This window comes from Geospiza fortis, unplaced genomic scaffold (assembly GCF_000277835.1).
Source record: "Geospiza fortis unplaced genomic scaffold, GeoFor_1.0 scaffold2, whole genome shotgun sequence".
In the NCBI taxonomy this organism is placed as follows: domain Eukaryota; kingdom Metazoa; phylum Chordata; class Aves; order Passeriformes; family Thraupidae; genus Geospiza; species Geospiza fortis.
This window is the reverse complement of record NW_005054366.1, coordinates 687,187-699,791: the sequence shown is the minus strand read 5'-3', so window position 1 is coordinate 699,791 and position 12,605 is coordinate 687,187. Positions and strand designations below refer to the sequence as shown.

General features: G+C 41.6%; 1 protein-coding gene across 1 annotated transcript in view; it reads left to right on the top strand.

Annotated features, from left to right (window-relative positions):
- The window catches only part of ADAMTS17 (ADAM metallopeptidase with thrombospondin type 1 motif 17), a gene marked incomplete at its 5' end in the record, with an annotated part of 153,568 nt that overhangs the window by 74,310 nt on the left and 66,653 nt on the right, over positions 1–12,605 (top strand). Inside the window, 3 exons of the mRNA XM_031059652.1 lie at positions 506–646; positions 1,956–2,106; positions 12,277–12,378. Of these exons, the coding sequence (XP_030915512.1) occupies positions 506–646; positions 1,956–2,106; positions 12,277–12,378 (394 nt within the window). The remainder of the gene's footprint in view (positions 1–505; positions 647–1,955; positions 2,107–12,276; positions 12,379–12,605) is intronic.

Below are 12,605 nucleotides of genomic sequence, written 5' to 3'. Positions count from 1 at the left end.
TAGATGATTGTACAATACCACTAATTGAGAAAAATGTTTTTCCTAACAGTATATTCCAAATTCACACTGATGCCCGAACAAAGTAGGCTCATCTTTAGATCATTCTCTCAGTGTAATTGTAGGGATCCTATCCACTAGATTTGGCAAAGCAATCCAAAATTTTCAGTAAATATTCCGGCAGATACCCTTCTCTGAGCTACATCACTTCTCCAGGTTTGCTGCTCATAAACCCTGGGAGGAAAGTCCATAAGAAGCACATTTAAAAGTGTCAAACACACAAATACCAAACACTTTGTGAAATTAAGGCAATGGATAAAATAAAGGAACCTCTAGTTCATTTATTTAACAGGTACCCAGGGCAGTGCATGGCTGATTGTGTGCTGTATGTGCAGCCTGGTGTCCAGCTGTTAATCCCTGAGAGTGTCATTGCTGAGGGCAGTGCGAATGAGAAACCCACATCATAACTTGATAGGTTTTTTTCTCTTGTCTTGTTCTAATCCAACAGCATGGGGATGAGCCACGATGATGATCATCAGCCCTGTGCTGGGAGGTCTCACATCATGTCTGGAGAATGGGTGAAGGGCAGGAACCCAAGTGACCTTTCCTGGTCTTCCTGCAGCCGAGATGACCTTGAAAACTTCCTAAAGTAAGGATTGTGCTGAGTGTCAAAAATCCTACCAGGCAAGAATCCACTCTGTTGCTTTAAAGTGAAAGTATTAACAATGTTCCTTTTAAAGAAGTGTACATGTGTCATTGGGGTATGCAAATTTGAACCTGTCTCCATTGTAATAGCACCTTGAAACTGAGGATTGAAGAGAGGCAGAAGAAAGAATTATGTGCAGTTGTCAATGTGCTGATAAAATCTTTTAAAAAATCCCATATCACATTTTTTTTACAGAAAATGCCCTTCAATTTTGCAATGACAGAAATCTGTGTGTAGGTGGCTTGCAGGAATATCTGCTTAAAGATGCTGCAGCTTTATGCTCTGGCTTTTACTGTCTTGTTATTAAGTAGCTTTTATTTTATTGAAACTTGACTTTGCCTGGAGGTGATTCTGATGTCTTTTCTCACTCCTCAATGAGTGTGGGTCTAAAGCAGTTCACTATAAACTTCTTTGCCACTGCATCCATGTTTCAACTCATCATATTCAGTTGTTCAGGAAGGATTTGTCGTGCTGCTTGTTAAATCTCACGAACTACAGGAAGCACTGGAATTATCTGAACTCTGCAGATCTAATCTTAAACCTGCAGTACAGCTCCCTGACAAACATTGCCTGGCACAGTGCTTTGTGCTAGGAGTGGGTTAGGCATGGAAAATTTCCCACTCTGGAGGTTAGAGGTGGGAAAGAAAGGAAAATAATGAAAGAAAATGGGATATTTAATGCCAATTAAAGGCATGAATTAGAAAAAGAAGTTGCATCTGAACTCATCTGGTTGCATCTGGTCCCTGATATTACAGTGATATTCCAATTTGTAAAAGATTGTTGTGAAGGCAAAGAGAAAAATCTTATTTTTATGCCTGTGATGGATAAGAAAATGTCAAGGGCTCAGAATTCAGGTGAGGGGATTGAGGTGAGACATGATGGCAGACTTCCTAGCTGTCATTTCAAAGAGTGAAGCTTTGGGCTGAATTGCCTGAGGGCCGAATTGAGTCTCCTTCAGATTTCTAGGAAAGGTTTAGACAAAAGTTTAACCCAGAATGTTGTGAATGTTGGTTTAGACAAAAGTTTAACCCAGAATGTTGTGAATGTTATCTCTCCTGCCTTGAGGCCTGGGACCACAGGTGATTTCCCAAGGCCCTTTATATCCGTAGCTCTCAATGATTCAGAAGACTTCCAGGGAAACTCCACAGTTTCACACTGTTAAAGAGAGGACAGGGCTCCTCTGTAGCAGTGACCTAACACTGCAGTTCAGAGGGGCTTTCCCTAAGGACACTTTTCCTTCCTGCCCTGCCAGGTCCAAGGTGAGCACCTGCCTGCTGCTGACCGACCCCCGCAGCCAATATTCCGTGCGGCTCCCTCACAAGCTGCCCGGGATGCACTACAGCGCCGACGAGCAGTGCCAGATCCTTTTTGGCACCAACGCCACCTTCTGTAAGGATATGGAGGTAAGAGCTTGTGGGTTGTAGCTGGAAACAAGGTGGGAAGTGGAAATAAAGCTGCCAAGGCCTGGGGAGGAGAAAAGGAGCCTGTATTTCCCTCAGGTTTAGCGCTGCTGGTGGAAAATCAAACGGCTCCAAGCTCTGTCAGCCGATCCTGCTTAGGCCTCATCCTTCTTTCCCCTTGGTAATCTCCCAGAGCAGACTCAGAAAAACTGGTGTTTGCACGTTGTTCCTTTTTGAGATTGTTTTGCTGAAATGCTCTGTAGAGATTGTTTTCCTGGAAGTTCAGCTGAGGTGAAAGTCTCTCCTCACAAGAGTGTTTGGCGACTTCCACAGAGTCAGCTTAGATGGCTGGCTGGGCGTTCACAGACTTCACCTTCAGACCACTGCAGTGTTCTTAGGAGCTGACTCTTAACTCTGTGCTGAGGAAATATTGGTGTCTGCTTCTTTCATGAAGCTTTACCAAATTCTGTGCAGAATCCTGTGTGTTTTCTAAGCACACGATGTTTAATCAGGATTTGGGTGCAGTGTGGGGTATCATGGGGTTGATTGGCAAAATGGGAACATTGACTGTTGCTGTCTCCAGGAGCAGGTTGTGTTTGAGATGAGGCTGTTGGACTCATCCTCTGGAATTTAGACAGCCAAACTTTTCATAAGGCATTACACATAATCAGATCTTTTAATTCTGAGCAGATCTTATCCCCTGCTTTAGACAGGGAGTGGGGTAGTGCCTGCTTCCAGCATGGCCTTGGAGATATCAAAAAAAAAAGTAATGAAGCTGTGTGGGGTCACCAGCACCAGCTGGCAGCATCCCCTCCTGTACAGACAGGCAAGAAGCAGGCAGGTTTCTTGCTTTTAATAACTGGCCATTTGTATTTTTCAGTTGTCCCTCATTCCCACTCTGAACAAGCTTGGGATCTTAAATCAGTGTTAAGAAAGAAAATAATAATCAGAGATAACTGGGGTTTTTAAGTGCCAAATTGTTAAAACTGTGGAACACGTGCAAGTCCTGGGAAAATGCTCTTAGTTTCACATTAGCTGTTTTATTTATTTTGGACTTGGAAACTAGCTAATATAAAACAAAGGAAAAGAATCTGGACAGGTTGTATTTCCCAGCTCCATCAAGAAAATGCAGACCACCAGGACTACTGTACTGGAAGCAAAGTGTTAGAATATAGGTCTGTAAAGAAAACCTCAGATCTACCCAGCATGACTCAAGTTCCTCCACTTGTGTGGGTGTCACCCAGCTGGACTGCTCTTGGAAGAGATTTTTGCTATTTCCCTTGTTGTGATAAAAAAAACACATTTTGTTTCTGGATATTCCAGTGCCTGATGAGAATGTCAGCCCGCTGGTAGGTGGTCAGCATTTCTCACACAGGAGTTGCATGTCCAGTCTGGAATTGCTTCAGGGACTTGTTGTTTGCCAGAATAATGTGCCAAGAGGCACTATTCTCTGTGAGATACAGACAGCAGGTGTTTGTGTCTCCCAAGATTTTTCACCAGTCTAATTATTTGACACTTTAGAACACAGTGAAAAACGTGCTCTTTTTCTCCATCTCTCCTTTCTCCCAAAAGAGAAGCATATTTTGTGAGGACATTAGTACTTCCTAATGAAAAGCCTGGTAGAACTTCAGCAGATTAAAACTAATTTGCAGTCCCTTATTTAGAATTATTTCTGTTGCAGATGTGCATTAAGAATTAGCATTCACCCTGTGAAGCTCTGGATCAGTTATGTCACATGCCATTAGTTTAAGGATGTGTTTACATCCTGTTATGCTGCTCTCAATTGGTGTTTGATAGCAAGGAAAGGAAATTCTTTAGAGGAAATGATAACTTTTGATTTTTAAACCTCTGAAGTTTGTGTTCATTTCACCTTTGTGTTCCTCAGGCCTCATCTGCAGAATACTTGTATCATAACTCTCAAAGCTGTCTACAAAAATATGAACCAAAAAAAAATTGGCACTGGTCACTGGCATTAGCTGTAGAAATTATTGGCAAATACAGCTGTCTCCTCTTTTAGCCAATGGTAATGTGGTATTTTTAATTCAATAAAGTATTAAAAAAATCCAAATGTAAAAGCAATAAACATTTGACAGTAAATATTTGTTACGAAAAGGAAATAAGCTTCAGGAAATGAGCCTGCTCAATCTTTTTATGATTACATGTGTCTGCTGCCTATTTTCTTATATAATAAGAGAGTTACATTACAATATTTCTTCGGAGGTAGTTGAGCTGCATAATTATATCAGGCAAACTAGAGGCCCTATATTCAAAAATGCCATGCAATTTGGTTTAGAGCAAACTTGAGAGGTTAGATAATTCCAAAATTTCAACATTTTTGAGAAACACAGAAAATTTCTGTGCGGTAAGCTCTCTCCTTTAACAGCATCAAAGCCCAGTTTTTTGAAGGAATGTGATCTTTGCTTTCACAGGGAGTCAAGTCCCTCAATGCTTGGCAGTGGCTGGGCCTCTCACACCAGTCCAACAAGATAGTAAATCCATGAGTATTCACCCATTTTTGAGATTGCATCCCCAAAATTCTTCTTCCATTTTCTTTTTAAGGATAACTCAGATGCCTTAGAACAAAACTGTAGCTCTCTGTTTGCCAAACCAGCTATCCTGCAGCTATTCTGCTCCAAATTTACAGAACAGAAATTAAAACATATGAGCAAGGCTCAGCTTTACATACACCAAACCTCTACATTCCTTTCTCCTTTCCTTCTACATTTTAATATACTAAAAAATGAGTTTATGATACTCAGATGATCCACAGTCTGTTGTAATCTATGACCTTCAAGATGTATAATTCAGGATCTGTAACCCCAGTGTTGGGTAGGGTTTTCTAGTGCATGTCACCTCTTTAAGGAGCTGTGAATCAGGCTTTTAGCCTGGGCTCCTGTTAGGGCAGGGAACAAGTGTCCAAGGCCAGGCTGGACAGGCTTGGAGCACCCTGAGGTAGAGGACGGTGTCCCTGCCCATGGCAGGGGGTGGAACTGGATGAACTTTGAGGTTCCTTCCAACCCAAACCATTCTATAGCTCTATGATTAATGAATCTCTCAAGACCCTTCAGTAGATCCCCTTTCATATCCAAGTTACAGAGTTTTCCCCTGGAATACACAAAGGGAACAAAGTGTTTTCTGTTCATCTTTCCCATTGCAAATGTCAGGCATTGTCTGATCCATGCAAGTGCTTATCTAGCAGGCTGTACAAGTGTGCTCTGCCATGGCAGGCACACTGCCTGGCTCCAGCTGGGAAGCTGCACAGTGCTGGGAAATGAGCTTTGGCCACCTAAGAGGTTACACAGTAGTCTTCATTTTGAGGCAGACAAGTTGCTTTTAGAGAAATGAACGTGTCATTCTCAAGCTCTGAGCAACATCATGATAATTGCAGGAGAAGATGGTTAGAAATGCACCTCTGACTCTGCACAGGGCGTTATCAGTGCACCCCAAACACACAGATCCCGGGGGCTCCTGCTGCTCAGTGCTGCTGTGAGCCCAGGGCTAGCATGGGAGCAGTTGTGCAAATTACAGGCAATTCAACCTGGCTGACCTCTGTCCTTCAGCTCCACACTGGGCTATGAATCAACTATTGTGAATTCATTTGACCCCTCCGAGAGAGGAAGCAGAGAGCTCCAACCCCAGCCAGGCGATGATGCCTGAGAGCAGGAGTTAACCCTTTGCTGCCCCTGTGTTTATTCCAAGAGGAATAGCACGAGTGGTTTCTGCTCAGTCTTTCAGGGAGCAGAAATTCATCAAAACGAATTTCTCCCCCAGAAATTCATCACAACACATCTGAAACTCACATGGAAACATTCTGCGTGTTTAATCTTTATTTTTCAGGCTGGCACGCCTACCAACAGAGGCTTTTGCACTGAAATCATGTTTATGGGGGAAAAAAATGTGATTTCTATCTCATGTATCCATTTGGCTTTTTGTTTTTTAAGCCTTTTGGCTTATTTATTATTAACACATTTTTGCGGGTTTTTATGTAACCGTTATCATCCACGTTGTTTTGAGTCAAAACTGGGCTGAGGCTGGAGTGGCACTTGGAAGGAGATTAGCATTGCTACCAAGAGATATTTTTTTCTGACAAGGGACACTGTCAACTCAGGTGTAGCTGGGAATGTGAATTTTGACATAGCACTGTTTTTAGAAATACTAAACCAGCTAGAACTGGCTCCACTGTTTTTCTTAGGTTGAGGTTGTTTTTTAACAAATGTAGGTATTTTCCAATATCTACAAGCTACAGAACAAGAGGGCAAAGTTGATTGCAAGCCAAAGGAGACAAAGTAGACTTTATGGCTAATGTGGAAAAAGAGAGGAACCAAAAACAAAGTAAAGAAAAACTAGCAATTGTAATGATCAAGTGGATTTAATGTTCTCCTTCAGTTTACATATTTGCTGGTGTGGTGGTGAGTATAATTCAGCAATTGTAGGTCTCTCTCTGGTCTTGATCTTGCAGAGAGACTGCTGGAGTGGCCTTTTGGGCTCTGTGCATGGGAATCAATGGGCCTCTGTTTGCCTTTTGTCTGCAGGGCCATTTGTGAGATGCAGACCATGATAGTGAGCCCTATTATTTAGTAATGTATAGAATATTTACAAGAACGTGGTAATTAGATTGAAAACTGGTTTATCCTGAAAATAATAGGTTGCATTGTCATTTTCTGTACAGCCAGGGACTTTGTCTACATAGTAATACTAATAAATCTGGAAGAGGATGGGTTGGGTTTTTCTTGAGGCTTGCAGGATAGAAGCCTGGCAATTCTAAAGTAAAATTAGCTGATTTTTTTTTTTTTTTTGAGAAGTAAAGGTAACAATTAACTGCCATTCTATAGTTTATAGTTTTCCTCATGTAAATTGTCAGAATTCAGACTATTTTCACATTGCCTGTTTCTATGAAGCTGAAGTATCTTATTTCACTGCTTCTGTATGTTGCAAAAATACCTTTTTCTCTTTATTTTCAGTGGAAATACTTTTTGTTTAAGAGAGGGAGAGAACGAGAGAGAAGCAGAGTTCCTGCCTGGGCAGCACAGCCCAGTTTACAATTATTGGAATGCTTCAGAAATTTTTGTACGTGTTTCAGTTTGGAAGATGGTCAAAACACATTCTGGTGCAGTGGTTTAAAGAAAAATAAAAAGAGAGGAGGGAACCAAAATAAAATTAGAAAAATACAATGTGGAAATTTCAGAATATAAACATCATAAACTCTTAACAATAGTAGAGAGAGCCTATTAAGAATTAAACACTTGAGCTTGGCAAGTTTTCATTTCTTATTAAGAGAAGGGGAGGGAGAAAGAATTAATGTAGCCTTGTGATGTGGCATCTACAGCTAAAGTCTAAACTTTACAAAATTAGCCAGAATATGACTGAGTATCAGCCTGAAAATAGTGTATAACAAGCTTGAAGGGCATTCAGACTTCTCCCACTGGCTGCTGGGAACTTCCCATCTGCAAAACACTTCAAGAGAAACTCCATAATTTTCACAACCACATCTGAATGCTGTGTGTACAAATCTATATTTATTTTTTGTCCTTGCTTCTCTTTCCCCATGGGCAAGAAACACAATCCATGATTGCATTCTTTTAATTTTCCTATTTTTCATTTTTAATGGACAATTCTGCCTGTTGTTCAAAACAAATCCTGTTTGAACAGGCATCAGTCTCACACAGCATCCTGTGAGACTTTGAGAACATTTGCATTGTACTTTGAACAGGAAAGCAAGAGTAAATTGTGTATTTATTTTACCTAATAGATGTTAATTAGGATCCCATTCATAAGCACATTTTCTCTCCTGGTTAGCAATATGGTGAGCCTTAACCTTGGCAAAATAAGAGAGTTCTGAGACTTCATTGAAAGTCAGCCTATTTAGAAGCAAGCCTGTGTGTTATGAGGTCTCTTGCTCCTCTCCCTTAAGGATATTTACTTTTCCTAAGTTCTTATTCATAGTGCCCTCATTTTGACAGAAAAATTGGTTTCTAGTGGTTTAATTCTGCTGCTAGAAAGAAGAGGCTCCTCTTTCCAGCGGGCAGCAGAAACAAATTCATCTCCAGGAGAAATAAGTGTTTCTTTTCTTGGATGCAGATGAGGTAAAGGAGTGAATGTGCAGGGAATGAACAACCTTCTGTAGATTTGTTCCATGGTGGAAAGGACATCTTTATTCATTGGATTCTCTTTATACTTTGGAGGTTTGGAAGCTCCCCTTGCAGGTGATAATCTGAGAGTTTGAGTTGGGGAGTGCTGTGAGCCCATGTGAGGTCATGGGGCAGGATCACACAGATTTTAGCAGCAGTGGTGATGCAATAGCTACCCCAGGAAGAGCTCCAGACTTGCTGCCTGTGGACAAGGAGCTGGCTGGAGTGACTCTGCCATTCCTCATTTCCAGCTGCAGCACTGAACTAAGGAACCTCAAACAGATCCCTGCACTGAGCTCTCCAGGCTGGGAATCTGTGTGGGGATGGAGTTCCAGGGAAGGGAACACCATCCTGGGAAAGTGAGAGAAGCTGGGAAAGGTGGGAAGGGCCAGAGCCAGAGCATGGCTTCAGCTGGAGTAGGCAGTGACACAGGAGCCTGTGGCTGTGACACTGAGCAGAGAGCTCTGAGCAGCTCTGGTTCAGCTCATCTCCCAGCAGACTTTCAGCAAGACATTTAATCCCTTTCTGTTCCTCATCTTTCCACCTAGAACAGAGTGATAAAACTTCCTTTATCCCCAAGCTCCCAGGAGTCTGTTTAGATGGTGAGATCTTTGAGGGAGAGAAAACACCTGGCACAGTGAGGCCCCTTTGTCAAATGGATGCCATTATAATCCCTGTAATCGGAAGCGCCACTCACCTGCCCAGCACATCTCTCCCAGCTTGGGAGTTTCCAGATCCTGACCTCTCCCAGGACTGCTTCCTAACAGCTGTGCAGACAAGCTTTCCTAGCTCCCAGGAGTTTCTGAATGTCTAAAATTTGCACCTTTGTAACAGTTTCATTTTATTTCAGTTTCTATTTTTTTTTTTTTTTGCTATCTAAATTCCTTATGGGTTCAGTTGAAAAAGCATTTCTTTCTTTTTTTTTTTTTTTAAGTAATTTTAAATTTTTCTTGAAACGCTACATCTCAACAGCCATCTCGCTTTTTAAAATTTTATTTTTGTCTTGGAAATATTTCAAACTGGGAGCTGATCCAAAGATGACCTTTCCCCACAGACAGTTTCAACAAATCAATATTTTTCCAGTGCGAAATATCTGTCATTGGAAAATCCTCCCTGGCACTTTTTGAACGCTGTAGGGAATGCTTTGCAGGCAGGGGCCTGCCATCTGAAAGTTGGTTGCTGAATGCAGAATTAGCACTAATACAGTTCTTTTGATGGCTTCTTCTGTATCAGTATAAGCTCTGAGCTGCCACTCACATACAACAACTTCCTTTCAAGTCCTGCCATTTCTCACTTGGATATTTCCCCACAAAGCTGGCTGTTTAACCATTAAAAAGTCACTGACTGCTTTGCTGTTTAATGGGGATTTTTGTTTGGGTTCCTATTGAAGCTGAGGAGGATACATGATCTCTTTTGAACAGAGCTATTAACATGATAAAACATCTTGGGAGCATACAATCCCAAAGCTGATGGTTTCATCTTTGCTGGGGTATCTGAACACTGTTAAATGCAGGGGACTGGGCTAACGAGGGCCTGGGCTTTGCAGTGGTGTGGCACCAGAACACAGAGCTCAGCACCATTACCAGATTTTTCTGTAACTGTTTCCTGAAATATGCTTTGCATTTAGAATTCTGAATCAAACACAGGGCTGCTATAAAAATCCAGTGTTTTCCATACCTCAAAGATGGGAGATTTCAGAAAGATTGGTGTTGCTGAGAGAGATATTTCCTTTATTTCTCTCCCTACAATTATGTGTATGTATACATGAATATATGGGCATAGACACACACATATATATGCACACACCACACCCACATGTATGTGAATATTTCCACCCTCTGTTTCCCTACTCTGGGGTATTTTGCAGGTACAAACACACATATTTGAGGTGATCTCTGCCCATTGCTTCCCCATGCCATGGCTCATACTTGAGCGTGTGACCTGGCTTTATCACCTTCCATGCTCTTGTGGGCTATGGAGGCATTCTTGTTTCCAACCAAAATTGTAAAAAAAGCTGTTTCATTTTTATTACTTTGTTTCTACCACCACCCACTCTGTCTTCCCAGTTTTACATCCAAGAGCAGAAATTAACTCTAATTTACATGCAGTTTATGATCCAGGGACCTGAAGCTGAACAAACACTGGTCTTGCTTAATGCACAGATATTTAGCAATGGTGCTCATATATGTCTAGAACAGCTTCTTCAGGGATGTAGTGAATTCCATCACATCTTCAGCCAGGATGTTCCTCTGACAGAAAGCAGAAGCAGGGGGTGTCCTTCTGGGGGCAAAATTTCTGTCTGGGTCATTCAAGAGATCTGGCTGGAATGTTTCATTTCCAAAGCTTCCCTTCATTTTACATACCAGTATTGTCCCCAGCCACGGTTTGGAAGGAGGTTTTGCTGGTAGTGCCACTGTGGTTTATTGCCTAGATTTGTGTTCTTCCTGTCATGTTTATGGATGGTTAATTGATGTACTTCTTGATTTTAGTCCTCTTCAGAAAGCAGGGGATGCAGAATCTGGGAGTTACGAGGTGGAACAATGAATTTCTCAGTAAGCTCTGAAATCTCTGCCTTGTCAATGCTTCTGCCTCTCTATACCTATCAATAAAACTGTGTGTGATGTCCTCATGGCTAGTTGGTGCTTAAGTGCTTTCAGAGCTGTGGGTAAACCACTAATTAGTCACAGTCATTTAGTCAAAATTACTAAAGACTGATATTTTCCCATATGCTCTATTTGTTTAAGGAAAATATCTTGAAAATTGATTGATTTAGGTTTCCCTGGGGTATTTGCTGTTGTGTTTGTTTGACAATGACTTTCTGCATTGTGGTTAATACAGATGCTGAATTATGCTGTCTGCTTCCAGTTTTTGTGAATGTTCTTTGGGTTTAAATAGTGAAAAATTCTCTTTCCAGAAAGAAATGTGGAAATGGAGCAGGATGCAGATACTGCTGTGATAACTGTTTTGTTTCAGTATGTTCTACATCATCTCTGGGACTGGGATTTATCTCATCTGCACCCTCTCTTGTACAGATCTGTTTTATAGAGACGTGATGTGTTTTATAGAGACATACCAACATGCCTGTACACAAAACACACATGCACCCACAGTCTCTTACTTTACACTGGGGAAGAACCATGAGGTTGAAGTGTGTTGACTCAACTATTTAATGAGGTGCAATAAATCTTGACAAGACCAGCTGGCACTAGAGTCAGGTTTCTCATCTTTTTACCATTACATTGAAATGTGAACAATAGTGGAAAGAAATGTAATTCTTCTTTGTTGTTCTGCTGGTACTCAGCTATGTAGCACTGTATTGGAATCATCCCCTTCCATGGAATGCAAAGCATGGTGGATGCTGTGGAAAATGTTACCAATGCAAAGGTCCCTTTTCCTGGTGCTTTTTCTTAAATTCTGAAGATGTTTTGATCTGGCAGGTCACAGTTGTGGTCAGCCCTGAGACCCCTGCAGCACACACTGGCTGAGCAGAGCAGCAGCATTGGGCAATGATCCCCAGAATATTCCCAGTCTTTGACCCTGCCTATCAACAAACTTCTCCTTTGCTGTACAGCACACCATGACATCCTTTCCTCTTTCTCATTCCACCTTCTCCCCAGGGACATTGCTGGCTGATTATTGCTACCACCAGCTGCAGTTATTTCAGTATATTTTTTTTAAAAATAGGAGTAATTAAGTATCTTGGACATCTAAGCATTTGGCATGGTTCCAAAGCACCCAACGTGGCCTCCCATATAGGATTCCTTTTTAATGGACCAGATTTATTCTTGTGAAAAGAAATCTGTTCAAATAGCACCCTTTTTGTTTGGGGTAGGTTTTGTTCCTGTCAGTGGCATCCATCAATCTCTTTCATGTTTCTAGCCTCACCACTTAATGCCAATCAACCCTTAAAAAATAATTGCTCCCAAACCAACTGGATGCCTCTGGATTCACTTGAGAAAGACTGCCTGAGCTTTGAAGTGTATCCCATAATGATGGCTGGCATCTCTGAAAGTAATAACTGCACCTCCTTGCTTTGTGATTACAGCATTTGATGTGTGCTGGGCTCTGGTGCCTGGTGGAAGGAGACACATCCTGTAAGACAAAGTTGGACCCACCTCTGGATGGCACCGAATGTGGCGCAGACAAGGTAATCAGGATGCTCAGCAGCAGTCACTTCTTGTTTCCCAGCATTGGGAAAAGTGTTTCCAAGATGTTCAGTATTTACCATAAACCCATTGCTGGTCGTGTTCTGGGTTGTATTTGAGGTAGAAAGTGTGCAGACATCTGGGGAGGTGCAGAAGATGGGGAAAGAAAAAGAGGCTACTTAAAAACTTTATCATTTCTACAAGTAGCTCAAAAGAATTGAGCTCAAAT